At 38.4% G+C, this 18156-nt stretch overlaps 1 protein-coding gene across 1 annotated transcript; it reads left to right on the plus strand.

Moving 5' to 3' along the window:
* The first annotated feature begins 4120 nt into the window (after positions 1–4120).
* Positions 4121–16625, plus strand: TMEM71 (transmembrane protein 71). Its single transcript, XM_084226260.1, has 10 exons — positions 4121–4253; positions 7312–7369; positions 8433–8642; positions 9457–9626; positions 10126–10305; positions 10814–10889; positions 11392–11441; positions 11624–11696; positions 12883–12909; positions 14142–16625. Coding segments are annotated over exons 1-9 (831 nt in total). The 5' UTR covers positions 4121–4240; the 3' UTR covers positions 12884–12909; positions 14142–16625.
* Positions 16626–18156: the final 1531 nt, after the last annotated feature.

Below are 18156 nucleotides of genomic sequence, written 5' to 3' on the forward strand. Positions count from 1 at the left end.
TTTTTTTTTTTTGCATTCCTACTTTCTTCTTCAGTAACAGTCAGATCTTCTTGTGAGGAAATTTATGAAGAACTCCAATGAGGACTCACCTGAGTTCTATTAGAAACCTTGACTAAATTCTGCTTTGCCTGATGGATTTGAACCTCTTCCTTTTGTTTTCTTTCTCCGACAAAAGAGGTTTTAAAGCAGTATTTTCAGATGCAGGGTGGGGAAGTTACAGATTCTAATGGAAACACTTGTATTTTTCCTATGCCTATTTTTACACTGCTTTTGCGTCATGGTGTGGCATTTTCCCATGTCTACATCAGGTTCTGATACCAAGGAAATTTCTCCATGGTACCATATAATCAAGAAGCAAGGAGATATGACACAGCCTGGTCATGGCTTTGTACAGAGAAATATCATTGTACATCACAGGCTTACTTGATTTAGATCCTTTTTAAACATTTTTTGTCTATCTGGACTGTGTCTGTGGTCTAATAAAGAGGTAGCTGATGTAGCATTATTGGAGGTAAGCTCTTGAGATCTAAGTAGTATGGATGTATCAGCAAGCTCAGAGCTAAGTCCAAATTTTACAGGTCTATTCATTGTACTCCACCATGCAAACAAGAAATGCCCTTTTTGCCTGTTTTGCAGAACAATTAAGTTAAAATAATGAATTTGGGGGCAAAAATCAATCCTGAAACTCAGAAAGTCTCTGATAGAGTGTGATGGGATTTCCATCTGATAGCATTAAAAATGGATTTGTTCCACTTCAAGGCAAATTAATCTTTGTTCAGGCTAATTAATCTTTGTTCATACAGCTGACCTGATAAGGTTATTAAAATCATATATGATGTGACAATTCTGTAACCTGCACCGAAATTCTATCTAAATGCAGGATTACCCTTTTCTTAAAATTGAAATAAAATGTCAAGTTTTATGAGATTTTTTTCTTAATTGCTAGAGTCCGTCAAATATTGCCAAGTATTTCTGCTGCATAAAGGAATGCACTTAGCTTAAAACATTATCATTCACAAAGGTGAATGAAAATGGGTCTTAGTTTGCCCTGCAGCAAGACTGCAGGCAAGGAGAGTTTCATAGAACTTCATTTTGACCCAGTGAGGCTGCTCAGAGATCCTCATGACCAGCCTTTCTCCTGCTGGATTTTTAAAATTTTTTCAATTAATTTTCAGATATCAAAGAATTTTATTTTACTTTTGAGTACTATATAAACAGGATTGAAACAGATCTGTGATATAGGAAAAATGGCCTGACTTGATGGTTACTGAAGCTGGTGGACAATTGAAAGTTGCCAGGTTTCCAAGAGGTTCAAAGAGAGTTAGAGGCATCACATTACTCTCAATTACATTCAATCAATAAGCAATCCACTCTTTCCACCATGGCCACTCAATTCACTCTACCAGAAAATACCCTTCCTGAAAATTGAGTGTTTAGCATAACAGTACTCTGCACTGAGTTGCAGTGGGCCATTGAGATGGCCAAGTTATAGTGCAATATGTGCTAAAAGCTCATCTGCACACTCATAGAGCAGCACAGAATAGGGGGACAGTAGGAGCACAGCAGTGGGGGAAGGAGCCCAAAAAATTCCCCACACCCAGCTGTTCCCATTCCAGGAGCCATCAGCCCATCAAAAGCCTTTCTGATCAGCCAGAGGAGCCTGGCACAAAGGCAGGTGGGAACCTGAATGAAGATTTCAGAGGAAGGGACACTTTGTCTGCTGGGCCTTTCCCAAGATTGTCCCAGAGGATTCTCAGCCCTTGTGGCCAGGCATGGAACCCACCCAGATGAGTTAACACCAGAGCACCTCGGGACTGGGAGGAGCTGCTGCCTGGGGCATGGGACACCCATGGGCTGGGGTGGCTCTCTGTGGGCTGCTGAGGACCTGGGCAATCCCAGCCAGCTGTACTTGTGTGTGTGATGGTCTGCACCACCAGCTGGGCTGTGGGCTGAGAGCTCCAATATCCAGGTGCATGCAACTGGTGAGACTGGGATCCAGGGGCAGCTGTTGGGCAGAGTTCCTGAGCCCAGCTGCTTGACAGGCATGCACAGATGTGTGTATCCTCACTAGAGGCCTCCTGCACTGTTCAGCCAGAGGGCTGAGAAGGATGAGGCTCTTGGTGCTGTGGGAGTGCTCTCTCTGTGCCTGTTGCCTGTGTTGCCAGCTGTGTGTGTAACGTGTGGTTATAAATGCACTCTGTGCGTGTCCCTCCCAGGGGTACTGGCTCAATGCTGGTGGGACCCCAGGCATGCAGCTGCTCCAGCCCCACCTTTCTTGGACTGTCAGACCTGCACAAACTGTTGCATCAAAAGCAGAGTGAGCCTGGGAGAAGTGTACAAAGATGGGTGGTATTTAGTATCGTAATTTCTAATTTCCTTCCTTTTGTGGGTTGAATGGTAATGTGTGCCACAGGCATAAAACTACTGCAAGTAAGCTTGTCGGTGTACTCATTTTGTAAAATTTGAAACCTGGTTATTGTTGAGATAGGGTGCGTTGGTGGAGGGGGAAATTTGAGGAGCTACAGGGTGAAAAAAAAAGCTGTATATAAACCCTTGTGTCTGTGTGTATTAACTATAGTCAAGCACTCACCTATAAAATATTCACCAATGCATGAAGTTTATGCATCAAAAGCTTGTGGAACAGTGAGTTTCAGATACAAATAGCAGTGATTAAAAAAGAAAACACCTCCAAGCCTGAATATGATGACATAGACACAATATATAGACAAACATGAAATGCCAATGTCCTTCAGAAAAGCAGTTCAAGCTTGGAATTAACTTCTTACTGTTGAGAATAATAAGAAAAGAGACCAAAAATATGCCCAAGGAGTAAATTCCTGTGTGTACAGAAATTCTTCTGCAAGTGACCTAGTTTTAAAGATCATTGGGAATTTATATTCATTGCCTGTAGAGAGGCAGGGTGGCCAGGGAAATGCTGCTGTGATGAAGCCCATGCATCCATGGAAATAGTGCTGGACTAAATTTCCTCATTGACATAATTCCACTAAATTAAAAGAACTGATGTGAAGATGGACTATGTCCCTATTTTCATGTTTGAACAAAAGGATAATAAACTGTTCATTTTAGTTTAACTCGCAAACAGAAGATCTTTTGCAACATCCTAATTGCCTAATTCCTATTTTTGTTTCCTTTTCTGGGGTGTGAGCTTTTTACATTCTTTTTATCAGTGGAAGTATTTTTCCTTCTCCAAGGGGGAAAAAACCCACAAACTATCATAAAATCAATCATATTTTACTAGATTTATGGTTTCATTTTTTTGTCAGTGATACATACAGACATCAGGAAAGAAAACTACTAGATCATTTTATCTATTTGGAGATGAAGTGTTACCCCCTAAGGCTGTACAATTCAGTGTCAAAGAGCTGATATATATTACTTTTGTATGTAATAGTTCTGTAGCCAAGTCCTTTGACTGCCAGGATATCTTATTCAGGCTCCATTTCTCTTATGTGGATTTGATTTTATTTTTTATACTTTAAGGTATGATGAATGGATACCTTACCGAGTATGAAACATTTAGCATGCAACAATGACTATGTTTACAAATAGCTTTATTCCTTTCTTCTTTCTTTGGAATTTAGATTAACATTGCATGGCATATATTTGCAGTAATGTTTTCAGCTGTGAAACATAGCTCTGAACTCTGACCAAAGGTATCTTCTGTACAATAGTTCTTTTGCAAAATGTATTGTTTTGTTTTGTTTTTTTGGTAACTGGATCATTTTCTTACGTCAAAGCCTGCCAGGCTCACTAGTATTTCAACAAATAGAATGATTGTATACACAACTTGAAATTTTTCAGTGCGAGGTGGAAAAGCAAATCTGAAACAAAACTCTGTGTCACTGATGAGAAAATGTTCTTTCTGTCTTTGTTCTCTGTACGATCATTGGGGCGAGACGTTATTTGTAGTGCTTCTTCTCTTTTGCAACAGCCGGCAGGAGTGTTCATGGGCTAATCTTTATCTTCGGTTTGCTCTTCAGAACGAATGCCTCTGATGTGAGGCTACTTTACAGGAAACGTGACCTCACTCGGGCTCTGTGCCGCTGATTGCACCGGCTGTTTTCAAAAGGAAACAGGGGACTTGCTAGACCTGCCCTTGCGAAGAAGACCGGGGCTGAGCTCTCCCAGGAAGCTGCTCAAGGAACAGCCTCCACCAGCCGCCGCACGGGCTCTCCGGCCGACTAAGAGAAAATTTTTGCACGCATGTGTTAATTGTGAAATGGATTTTCCAGGTTTGAAGGATTTTAGACTTATTTATCTCTTAATATATTTGCCAGCTGAGGAATAGCTAAGCTTTCTGTGCTGCTCGTCAGGAAGTTTCGCAGTTTTGTGAATGTTGCTACCATTACCTGCAGGGAGAAAAGACAAAGCTGCTCTTCAAAAATAACTGATATGTGTGAACAAATAAAACTCTTTGTAGACACTTGTGTTTGGTAGATAAAATAGAATCAAACTGATTGCCTGGGTTTCAGCTATTTGAATAGTTAGCACTATATTTTGGTAGGTACTAATGTAAATATTTAGATTGTACGCTGAAGGCATCATTGGCTTAAACACTAATTTGATTTTTGGAGGGAAAGGTAGAAAACTGACTGGTTTGCACAATGACTTTTTGTTTATAATTCAACATGAACTTTTGTGTGTTTTGAAATCCAAGGGGGGTTGTTTTTTTTTGGATTCTTGACATAAAATGTTGCCACATTCGCCTCAGATTCGCTTTTAGTGAGATTTCATAGAGCTGTTGGCTTTTTCTCATGCCATTGTTTAGAGGTTGATGGCTTATTTTGTGGAATACAGACGCAGTACCACTGCTCCATTGTACAGTGGTGGTCGAGAAGCTTTGTTTTGCTCTGTCATTACTCTAGCTTCTCACGCTATTAATAGCACAGAAATAGGACTGAATATTAAATGAAAGCAGAACACTGTGCAGCATTGTCTACAACATAATGTTTCCATGCTTTCTCCATCATTGATTGAATTATTTTCAAGAACTCTCTTCATTATGCATGAGCCAAAAATTTTCCTGATCATGGGGAGCAAAAAAATCTGTTGGACTGCCTGTTCCATGACTGCTCACAGAAGCTTGATATTATTGTTACTTAAAATAGTTTATAAGCAAGTTACAGCTACTTATTAACTGTTCTTGAAAAGAGGGAAATGTCTTGCCTCCCCAGTAGTATATCTGCATATGTATATTGCTGACTTTCCTTTAGAAATATATGAATATACTCTATGTTATCTTAAATTTTATTTCTCTGGAGGATGGCAAATAAACATCCTGCAGAGACATACCTTGCAAAGTTATGAGAGAATTCAAATGAGGAACAGAAGGACTGTGGTTTGTTCTGCCACTGTGATCAGCATGTGTCAACACTTTCTAGTGAAAGCACCACCCCACAGGAAAGCTGCCACTCCTAAAAGTTATCCTTTTTTAGATGTTGCTACTTTTTATTTTCATAACTGAAAGAATTGTGTGCAATACAGCTGTGCTGTGGGTTTCAGTTGCTGGAAAGTTTCACTCTTAGATTATTAAAGAGTTGTGATAGATATAACTGATCCTGACAAATACTTCTATATATCCTCTTCAAACAAATTTGCCCTAGAATCAGTTACTTTTTCCTGAAAAGACATTGTAACTAATATTGTGATCAACATTGCTGATACTATCTTACACATCCTGATTTTCAAACAAGACAAAATAAAACATGCTTCCATTTCTTTTTAAACTCTTTTACAGATAATCTATATTCCCTGTTATCCTAGGGTGTATGAAACAGTCCTTTTCAAGATGTATGGAACATCACATATTGCATCAACTCCAGGAGCAAATAAATTTGGATACATTTGTCAGAGTTTTAATAAAAATAAATACCTTGTGAAAGGGATCTTTTTTGACTGATAAGACTTAGGATTTTGCTGGTTTTGGTTTATATCCAGATCTACAAACTGCTTGTTGAGTCCGTCCTGTATTTTCTTCTCAAGTTTGAATGCATTTCTTGGTTTTGAATATAAGATTTTTTACACATTTAAGAATCATGACTTTCCTTAACATAAGAGAAATTATTTAAGGAGGTAGTTGTATGTTAAAAATAGCTCTAATACCTGTCAAACTATGAAATACACCACTGGTCCCATTGTACAACTTGTTCTGTGGCATTCTGATTCTGTGGCATTCTGACTGATGCTTCTTGATCTCTCTGTACCTTCCCCCAAATTCTTTTAATTTTCTCCTTTTCAAGTTATTTTTGCAGCCATTAGAGCATAATTTGTTCATGGTAAAGTGATTTTTTTTTTCCCAAATGGTAGAAGAAGCAGTATGTATGGGACCAAGGTAATGGGACTGATTTGTGAAAAATACCCTGAAGGTTTTACTTCTCTTCTTTCGTCACCTTGCCTGGTCCCAGGTCTGAGTCAGCCTTCACACCCAGTCTTTGACTGACAACTGAGCTCCCAAGGAGGTTAACAAGATTACCAAAGTGGAAACCCTGACTTTTCATGTCTTTTCTTTGCCTCAGCTCATAACTGAACATAAAAATATAAAGTTCTCTTAGCCCTATCTCCTCTCAGAGGTGAAAGATGGGCATTTACTAAGAGTGTTGTAAGTCTGAAGCTCTAAAGATTCAGGAGTGACAAGGTAATATAGGAAAATATCATATCTTTTATCTTTTTATGGAATAATAGACATAAATTCTCCCTATGCATAGGCCTTGCTCATATTTTGTAAGATTGATTCTGTCAGGTGCAGAACATCCAGCAGCGCTTTGCACACTTGAGCCATGGTAATCCAGACAAATCCTATTTCCTTAGTCTCCTGCCACAATATTACTGTCAAATATTTGTCACTGCAGCAATCCCTCCACTCATTGTGCTATGTCTGCAATTTTCATCTGAAAAATATAATGTAGTCATAATGGTGGCCTTTCCATTCTACTCTGTATCTAGTGCCAGTTCAGGTTCTGGCTTTAGCATGAAGCAGATTTCTGGTAAAACACCTTAAAATTACTGCAGTTATTGTATTTGTGTCCATAATTATTTCTCTCAAGCCTGTTATCTGGGCAGAGTAGAGATATCTGATTTCTGTTGGCTCTGATTCTGTGTTGTCCTGGTTGAAATGAGTTTCCTCTAAACACTAAGTCTTTCCCCAATTCCTTCATATGTTTGGTCTCCTCTAATTCTTCCCTTAATTTTCTTTTCATTTTTAGCTTTTTTTATTATCTTTCTGGTATGCACAAGCTACCTGTCAGTGAATATGATAAAAAATTCCTTCTTATTTCACCTTTGCCTCTGCAGGTTCAACACCATTTAAGGAAGAGCATAGGCACAGCCTCTCAAGACATATTTTTCCAAGGTATTAAGGAAAGTTACGCTTGCTTAATTTTATTTTTGTTTTGGCATAGATTTTGTAAAAGTCCTTTTGGGCCACTGAGAAATGTAGTGCTGATAATTATTTAATTACTGCCCTAAATGGAAGTTCAGAAGTACTGCTGTGGAAGTTGGAAACACTGGCTTTGCAATTACAGGGTTTTGGAGTATCTCTCTTCCATCTGCTTTTCCCTACACTGAAATTATGGTATCTCTCTGTGACATACCATATGGGGTAGTTAAACCTCTTACTGAAACACAAGTCAGACACTAAATCAATCCAGTGTCTGCCTTTCTTTCCATGATGTCACTACATGGCAATTTGGAACTCATAGGTGTTAAGGGGAAAGGTATAACCATAAATTAAATTTTAGTCAAACTAAGTACAATGTCTACAACTTTTAGATCCTTTCACCTCTGCCACTACTCCCTTCTACTTTAAACACCAGAGAGTTTATTTTTCTGTGCTGTATTTAATTCCAAAATCAATTGTGTTTCAGTGCTAGATAGAGTTATCACAATGTGTGGGCTTTATTCCATGTTGTTCCAGCTGCATGGCATTCTAGGATTTGTGAGAATTAAAAGTCTTGTATTCTTAAATCTTCACCAAGTATGGCTAGTTTATAAAAAAGCAAGTAAATCCTGCCTGGCTCAGGGGCACCCAGATTCCACCATGTAGAGGTACTCAGAGATGTCAAATACTGGAATACCTCTGATGGCTCCAGGTCAGTGTAGGTCCAGCAGGGCTCCTTGGCCAAGAGCACTGCCACAGAAACACACCAAGCACTTCTGAGCTCAAACTGGCTCCATGCTTCAGGAAATGCTCCCCTGGCATGTATCCCTCCTGTAATCTGAAGCTCTGGAACGTGTGATGCACGTTCAGCTGGCTGAAACCCCCAGTACAGAATAATATCATTACATCCATGTATTTTAAATCTAAGTCATTACCAGTCCCCATCAGCTTGAAATGTAAAATCATTACTATTAAATCATGGGTTTGCTCTGTCCAGACCTTCTCTAAATTAGAGGCTTTCATTTCTCCTTTTCAGTTGTGCTTGTGCCTTTTTGGATGACGGTCCTGCCTATGAGTGCTCCACAAACCCTCTGACGGGCTCCGTTCCTACATGCCGCCGCAGCCCTCGACTGCTTTCTAATGGTTATTATGTTTTGACAGAAGACAGTTTTCTGTCTGATGAAGAGGGCAACATAACACTGACACCATCCCACACCAGTGTTACATATAAAGAGAATTTAGCTCGGTAAGTGAACTATGTGCAGATTTTACTCCATGTTGGCGATTGCCTCCACATCTCTGGCCTTATCTAGAGGTGTATCTGGAGGTGTCTTTGTGTCTGTCCACATTTTGCTCGACATAAGACCAGCATTACTTCTGATTGGGAACATCTCAATTGCTTTAGAGAGTGCAGTGAATGAAATGACCTGATTTTCAGTCACATCTTACTACCTAAAAACTCTTTAGTGCAGAGTTGTTGCTATAATTGAAGTTGTATTCAATAAAGGAAAAGGAGAGAGCTACAGCTCATTTTGCCAATGGGGTGTTGCTCTGATAAGGACTAAGAAAAAATGTATATATAAATATCTTTATCTAAAACGCATACACACACATATATAAAAATAAAAAGGTCTGGTCCTGGAATTCTTACTCAAGCAAAAACATCTAATGATTTAGAAGAACAACAATTTAGAAAAGTATGTAAAATGTAGTTCAAAAAAAACTGGAATTCAATGGATTTAGACTATCCCAAATCAGATACAACAGTGAAAATCACAGGTAGCACTCACAGTACTATCAGAGAGCAGTAGCTGTGGTATCATTTGGTACCACAGTACCCTGTATCACAACAGCATGATCAGCCCTGCTGTTAATACATTCCCTGACACATTGTGGCATGCAGCAGCCATTCCTGGTGACGTGCCCAGGGTCAAGAACAGCACTGGGAGCAGCACCCAGAACTTGGTTCTTTCATGTCATTCCTGCAAGCTTTAGAGCTCTGTCCCTGCTCAACAGGAATAATTAACTCTATTCCTTGGCAACATATCCTTTCTTTCTAGGGTATTCAGGCGAAGGAAGAAAATCCGTCGCTCTCTTGACAGCTTGTTCAATCTCAGTGCCTCCAGCTCATGGCTCAGCTCCACCATTCCCAGCAGGATGGATTTCTCCCATGTAGAGGATCCTTGGCCTGATGGATGCAGTAAACTAGAAGCCAGTCTCAGTGATATTGGTAAGCCCTGATCAGGTACCTGGTAATCAAGGTATACAACATTGCAGTCTGTGTTTAGTGTGAATTGGGTATCTCTTTCTGGAAGTTATGCAGGTGTTGTCTCCCATGGTGTGCAGGTAAAGGATAGAATGACATACAGAATCTAAGGGATAAATAGAGCTCCTGGCATTAAAACTAGGTATGAGTCTGCAAAGACCTCTGTGCCAAAAAGACTGAATTTGAATGCAAAGTCATCATCAGGAATGTTTATTCTGGTGTAATTAATACCTGGCACTGTCTGCTTTCACCTGCCTCTTTCAATAACTTCATCTGTTATGCCCTATGCAGTTTTTTCTTTACTCTGCATATTTCCTCCTGCATACATTTGAACCCACCAATTCCCTACCCATAACAATTTGCAACCTCTCCTATGATTCAGTAATTAATTCCTAAGTTCATTAATACAAAGTCTCAGAGCTCTTCTTCTGTGCAATCTCAGTTATACATGCATTTCTTGTAGGTGATTCAGACTTTTCTTCTGAATATAATAACCATGTGTCACAAAGGCAAATTCCAGCATCTAATGGAACATTTCTCACCAAAGATGATGAGTTTCTTCATTTTGAGGAACCATTTTGTGCTTCAAAATCCTGCTCTTCATTTATGATAAATGCAAATGAAGAGAAGTGGAGCAATGCAGGTATGTTACGTTCTTATTCTGGCCTCATTCTTAGAGTGAAGTGAAAATACCTTAACGATATGGATCTGGCCCCTTGCAGAATAGAATTTATTTACCAAAACATATATTTTAAATGAATGATTAAAAATAACAAAATCATAAAAATACTATTTTATTACTACCCCCTGCTCACATCTTTTACTCACTCCCTTTTCAGAAAAAAAAGAGGAGTGAAGAGGAAAATGGAGGAAAGGGCATGGGAGCAAAAACTAAAACACGCAATTATGCAGAAAGGCTTGTTTTCTGAGAGCATGGAGGGCACAGTGTTTCTGTAGTTGTGGGGGAAAAAGACTCCTGAGAGACACCCAGAGCATGAAAATTAGGTTTCAGCTTTGAATCACTCCAGGCGAGTTCTCTTTAAAAGCAGCTGAAGAGACTGGTCTCACAGGCTGAAGGTAGCCTTTGCAAACACCTCCTGTAAAATACTTACTTTCATTAAAACCCATTATTTTCCTGATTTCTATTTTAGAATCCAGGACAGTGCAAAATGTCGTTTCTCAGATGGTTGCACTGATCATGTGTTTAATCATTTCAGTATGTACAAGGTAATTTTTATTTCTTTTATTTTCTGTTTCTGACATGAGTGCTTGCTTCACTTCAACTGGTGAATAAAACTTAAATTAAGGGTCACATTTTCAAAGTTATATGTATCTTACTGTGAAAATGTATTTTCATATAATAGTCAATGCAGGCAAATATCTGAGCTATATAGATATGCACAAAAATAAGAAATATGTATGCAGATATGAAAGCTACTTTGCCAAGTGTGCTTTGACAGGGGTTTGGCAGGCTGAGAAGAATCAGAATGGATCCATGTCTTTCTTACTGAGTTTTTCTCTCAGTCTGAATGCTGAGGTCTTTCTTTCCAGGAGATTATCTTCAATAGCTTACGTAATTTAAAGTTTCAAATTACAGTTCACCTACTAGAGTTGAGAGGGCTCATTTGCAAGAACCCTTCCTCCTCCTCCCACCAAGGCTTCACCTCTTTTAACCCAATATGCATCCCTTGGCTTTTCTTAACCTTTCTGGGTATTGTTATGTTCTCAGATATTTTCTGGGAGGACTGTCTGCCACTTTGTTGCTGATTATTTTAGTTTGTAAGTATAGAATTTCTTTATTTCCAACATAATTTTTTTTAGTAAGTCATATCTGAGGAATAAATTCTTTCCTTGGATGTATATCCATGGGTCTTACTGATTCTAATAAGAGCAGTATAGGGTCAAATGGGGACAAATGTAACCTTCAATCCATTACAGCATTTTGCATTTTAATTTCACAGTTCTTTTGTCCCAAGGTGCTGCTGTGTCATCTTTCTTCAATCTCAATACATTTTTCAAAACAACTAAGTTTTGGTAAGTGGTTCCAGTGCCATGTGATGAACAGAGGAATTTAGACATTTTATAAATAAGAAGAGGAAGGAGATTCCTCCTGTTGTTTTCATGTCAGAAGACAGAAGGTGGGATCTGAAGTTACTGATGGAGCATTTGGCTTTTCCAGTTACTGATTTGTATTCATAGAAACTTTGTTGATCTGTTGATTAAAAAACCTGCCTTTTCATGATGTGCAATAAATGATGTAGCAGAAAAGGGAGGTAAACCTAATATGCCATAACATGATGCAGACACAGTCCAAGCAGTGTAATTTAAGATTCTAGAGGTGCACTTTCAAGCATTGCACTGAAGTCCACCCCCAGACCACCAGACCTAGCCTTTTTTTTTTTTAATGGGAAAAAATAAAACCAGCTAATTGTGACGCTTGCCACATTACCAACTTCCAGGGACTACAAAATTGATATGATTTGGCCTCTCTAACCCAATGGACCATTAGCTCACACAAAGGCCTTCATGCTGAAAGCAAGTATTGGTGTGCTGGATTTATGAACTACCATTCCTTCACCTTGTTTTGCATCACAAAATTCTAAATGTCTAAAATACAAAATGCTTCTAAGACTAAAAAGTTTGGGCTCATCTGAATTTTTATTGGCTGAAAGTGAAGTTCAAGAGGAGCTTTTTTGTTTTTGAAGCTGTCAGGGTTCAGGAGATCATTGTATGCCAAGGGCGCCAAGACAATCTGGCAGACCTCAGCCTTTGAATTGGGTACATTGGAAGTAAGAAACAGCAAGGCACAACTTGGACAGCTCCAGTGCAATGACAGTCCCACTTTTTGACAGATGATGTATCAGTTTGTTGCTATGTCTCTAGTCCCTAAAACTTTGGTTTTACCAAAGCCTCCAGGTCTGGACCAGTGTGTTGCAAGCACATGCCCCAAAGTGCTGCTTTCCCTCTTCCTGAATAGTTTAGCCCTTAGTCATAACAAAGCTGTTCTTCACAAGAGAAAAACACACTCTGAGAGCTATTCAGCAGCAGGTATACAGAGAAGGCCTCTTTTTAGCTCATCACAAGTGAGAAGTAACCTGCTCAAACAAGTAGTCCTGCAGCTTAGATGTCAAACAGGACCTACTGATAGTAAATAATAATTATAAGAAACTGTGATTTAAATCAAGGTACTAAAATATATTATTCTTTTTTTTCCCCACAGACAATAATAAGAAATAAAGAACAATTGGTGAGTACATATTTAAGTTTAGAAAGAATTCCATATTTTTGGGGATGAGTCCTATTAATGAACAGGGTCCAAACATACCAGAAAGGTTCCATGAACTTTTCATTAAAATAAGGTTTAGCTACAGGGCCCTTGCCAGTTTTCACTGCAAATTACTTCACTTTGATGTCTACAACTCCTTTTTTATTGCATTTGGATTGTATATTTTCTTTCTGTTGTCTGGCAGCAGTGTCTAAATAGTGTAAGCTGTTAACAATTGCTGTGTTTCAGCCCAGAGAAAACATGTTTTTCAGTAACAGGCAAAACAAGCCTTCCTTTTCCCAAGTGTGAACTGAACAGCAGGACCAGGTGATGTGCTGCTCTGAGCTGGTTGCATTCCATTGAAGCAGTGAAGCAGCATCAACATGAATTGGTCCAGAATATCTGAAAAACACTTAGGCATTCTTCTATTCCCTATTCTTTTTCCTCATCCTCACACTCCAGTTTCTGTTTATCAAGCATTTCTAAGCCTTGCTGCAGCTCAAACCCTGAAAAGAAGAGCACTGCTTTATTTGTACTTGGAGTTGGTCATCCCAGTCCTGGCTCTGTTATTTCCTTTATGTCTTTACTTTGTACAGTTAAAAATGAAAAGAAGGAACCAAGTGGACCTGTGCCTAGTTTGTGTTCCTTATAGTGGGGCTAGAACAGCCTTCTTCATCAGTTTCCTGGTTGAGTGCAGTTCAGCTTCTGAGATCTAAAGGCATCTGCAGAGCTGCAGACACAACCTGGAAAACCCTTCTTTCAGCTCTTAGGAGGGGGCTGTTAATCCTGAGAACAAAGCATTTTAGAAAGGAGTGCAGGCATTTGATCACTTTGCCTATGGTGACAAAATGTCCTACTCACAGCATGCTAAGCTGGGGATGCCACATATGGCACTTCTTAAAGTCAGTGGAACTGTTTATGTAAGGGCTGAAACACCAGAGCTTGAAAGCTCACTCTGGTTTTGAAAGCCACTGTCAGTGTTAACCAAAGCAGGCGCAACAGGATGGAGTAAAGAGCTTGGCACTTGGGTGGCAGGACTAAACTAAACACAGACTGACACAGGTTACTGCAAGACAGGACATTTCACAGTTCAAAACACGCTTGTCTCTTGCACTTCGTAAAAACTTAAAAGCAGATTTGTTACTTCTGTGCATTTTGAAATGAATTCAATAACAGTTTTCATTTTTCCTCCTCCTCCAATTTATTTTCATCAGCTCTTCAGCATCAAACTCCTGGATATCTCCTTATGGCCATGGTTACATGTTCCTGTGGGAAAAAAATATAACAGATTTGATAATATTCTTCCTCCAAAACACAATTAATTTTACCTTTATTTTTCTTCTGGTCAAATGTGAGTGAGGCCTTAGTTCTTGGTGATTACCTGAAAGAAATCACACGAAGAAATGCTATATGTGTAGTATCTTATCTAGATAATGAAAAGTGTTTTGTACTTCCCAGGAAATATTTTTTCTTTTATAAAAATGATGTAATGTCATATTTTATGCATTTCTTGTTACAACATGCTATCAAAGATAATGGATTTGGATAGTGGCTGAGTACTTGTGATAACTGATCTACTATGCAACTAAAACAGTATTTATTATACTCATCCTCATATTTACTTGTAATTAGTGCACTTGAATAATATTGTAAGTGTTAAATATTTCCTCTTTAAAATACAGAGACAACTGAGAGTAAATATCACTCTGTAAAACATATAAATATTTTGTTATCTATTTTATGCCTATTGTAAAAAGTCCATTACTAAAAAAAAATTAAAACTAAAGGATTATAAAGATTTTTAGTGTTTAAATAATCTCTTGAAATAATAATCTGGAAATTTAAATCCCATTCTGAGAGAAAAGTCTGACTGTAATTACCCTGCAGTCATCAAAGCTGAAAACTAGAAGAGTCCACTGTAGACTCATTAGTTCACTGTAAACTATCAAAGAAAAATCAGATTGAGATTGAAAAAAAAAGTCTACAATAAATTCCTATGATCGGTCTATTAATAAATACAAACTGTAAATCAGAATTGTTCTGATCTGGAGTGAGGGAACTCCTGGGACAATTTCTCAATTGGAGTTCAAGGGCTAAAAATAAAATGCTCAGGATCTATTAAGATCTGCATTCCCTGATATTCGTGGATGTGGAATTAACAAATTTCTAGTCAGATACCAGACTGGTTGGTTTTGGCAGTTCCCTTCTGTATATTCCTGTGGACATAAAAACAGGCCTGATCTTTTTTCTCTGAAAAGAGGCACAATCATATGATTCTTCCTGTTGGATAAAAAAATTGAAGCCAGGATTTTTTTGATGAAAAACTGAAAAAAAATTTCCAACCTAAATCTGTAAATCCAGACTTTCAGAGGTAATGGGTATTTGCAGCTTCTGGTAACTACAGCATCAAGCCTAGAATAACTGTGGAATATAATTCTCTCACAGTAAAAACATTTATTGATTAGTGATTAACTAACACATATACTAACAGAGAAAACAAGTAGAATTTTATGGGGTTTTTTGTCCCCAGTGATTAAACATTTGCTCCCCTTTAATATAGCACCTTGTTTAAAGAAAAGAATCAAATAGAAGTGCTGAGATGTAGATTCATACCCCCTGTACATTTTTTTCATACAATTTATAGTTTTTTTAACTTATATGATCCTTATCATTACATCTTGTCTTACACTCTCTTACTTCAGCTGTGTTCAGATGAATTTCAGGGTCATTCCTGAGTATATATCATGTAGTGCTTTATAGGGAAAATGTTCCTGTGGAAGATGATAATATTGATGCCATTCCCTAATTTTTAATGTTCCTGGTCTGTGAGCAAGTCTGGTTTGTAGTTATCCTGAAAGCATTACTCATAGAAGCCAAACCATACAAAGATTACCATCTTTTATTTAAGTTATATGGAATAAACTGCACGGTACAGAACACAGGTTATGACCACTTAGTCCAGTTCTTCAAAATCTTCTTTTTGATGTACATTTTTATGAACTGGCTGCACTATTTTGTAAATCTCTTTGCACGTTTCTATATACATGGAGCAAAACTGTTACTTCATTTATATTGTTTCCATTTTTATAGTTTCTCATGCTGCTTTTTTCCCCCCTATCTCTGGCACTTCTATATCAGTAAAGTTGTTCCTGTTCTCATTTCTTCTTGTATATGAGAGTGCTTTTCAGTAATGAAGATTGTTATTATTAGAAATTGTATATATTTCAGTGAATTTCTTATTTGTGAGTACATGTCCTGCCCTGCAGACTGTGTGCTCTTTGATGGAGGGTTTTTTAGTACTTTAGTGCAAACATAAAGCCTTGTTTTGTACTGGTGACTAAGTTACCTAGCACCACAGAAAAATAAAATAAAAATTAATATTTGAAAAAACAGTAATTAAATAGGAAATAAATAAAAATACATAGGTTCAAATTCTGAGTGGATATCAATCAGCTGATTTACACCAGCCAAGACTCTAAGTTGCAGCATTTCAACAGCTTTGTCCATGGACATCAATTTTCTGGAGTTGGAGCACCTTACATGATTGTCTATATGGACAAAGTCAAGACATGTTCAAAATACTTCTGTATTAATAATGCTATAAATGCTAGCATAATAATAATAATACTATAAAGCTTGTTTTTGTCATTACATAGAAATACATATTGCATTGTTTTACACATGTAACAAATAAAGTTGTCATATATTAAAATGGTAAACTGAATTTCTTCATGACAGACATGCAGAGGTGACTTTTACTTCTCATCTCCAATGCCCTGTTTGTAATATGGTTCTTTACATTATCTCTGGCATGTACATTACTTCATGCTAGGATTTCAGCCTTGAGCTGTTAAAAACTCTTGGTAAATAATTTAAAAAAGAAAAAAAACCAACAACTGTGTGAAAATAAAGAACAGAGCAAATAACATACTTCAGCACCTAGCTTTGCCCTGTGTGTGCCGGACCACCAGGTGAGGACCAGTGGGTTGCAAACATGCTTCAAAGTGCTCCTTACTGTCTTCCTGAATAATTTAGCCCTGAGTCAGAAAAAACCCTGTTCCTCACAGGAGAAAATCAAACACATTGTCTTGGTTTGGAAAGACAGTTGCCTGTTAAAGGAGACAGGAGCCTCCCCTGAAAGTAAGAATGCAAACCCTCCCCACCCCTCTGAATTGCTATGAATTTTAAATTAAGGGGCTCTCAGGCAAAAAATGTGGGAGCAGGAAATAACAGTTCTTTAATAGGGAAGGAAAAAAAAAAGATAAAATAAAAACAATGCAATACACTAGAACAACACTGACAGAGTCAGAACACAACCTGACACCCTGTGGGTCAGGGTGTTGGTAGCAGTCCAGTTGGAAAAGGGGCTGCAGTCCTCCTGGAGTGTCAGGCGTGGTTCTGTTGGAGCAGGGGGTCCTGTAGGAAAGGGGTGTCTTCTTCCTCCGCAGATCCGTGGAAGTAGAAGCAGCTGCTGTTCCTCTGGGGAGTCCAGTGGAGAAGAGCTGTGCTGGTGTGTCAGAATCTTCCAGGTTATATCTGGGTAGAAATGCTTGGTTCCTCCCTCTGGGCGGAGCATCTCACAATGGGATGTTATAGTTCTTATCAGTCATGTGGTGACATTCAATAGCCTCTTATCAGCAGATGTTCTCTGCTGAGGGACCTTGATTATGATCACTCAGGAAGAGAGATAAGGAGAATTGCCCACTTGACACCAGACAACTGCCATACAGATGGCAATAGAATACATCTTGCCTTGCAATCTGGAACACACATTCTGAGAGCTTTTCAGTCACTGGTGAACAGATAATTCTACTTTTGTGCTCACCACAAGTGAAAAGTTACCTGCTTGAAGAAGAAGTCCTGCATCTGAACTAGATTTGTCAAACAGGACCTATGTACATACTGATTAAAACAAACTGTGGCTTAACTCAGAGCTACAAGGGTTTGGAGTGAAGTTGAGCTGGGGAGTAGGGAGAAATAATAGGAGGGTGGATTTAGATTTGTTATTATGTCTCTCTAAACTACTCTGTTTAATTGGCAAAAAGTTACATTAATTTCCCCAAATTTAATCAGTTTTGCCCATGATGGTAATTGTTGTTTGATGTCCCTGCCCTTATCCCAATCCATGAGCTTCTTATCAAATTTTCTCCCCATCTTCTGTTGAGGCTGGGAAGTGAGAAAAAAAAAAAAGCTGGTGAGCACCTGGCATTCTGCCAAGTCAACCCACTC

The sequence above is a fragment of the Fringilla coelebs genome, assembly GCF_963513975.1.
Source record: "Fringilla coelebs genome assembly, chromosome: 1".
Taxonomy (NCBI): domain Eukaryota; kingdom Metazoa; phylum Chordata; class Aves; order Passeriformes; family Fringillidae; genus Fringilla; species Fringilla coelebs.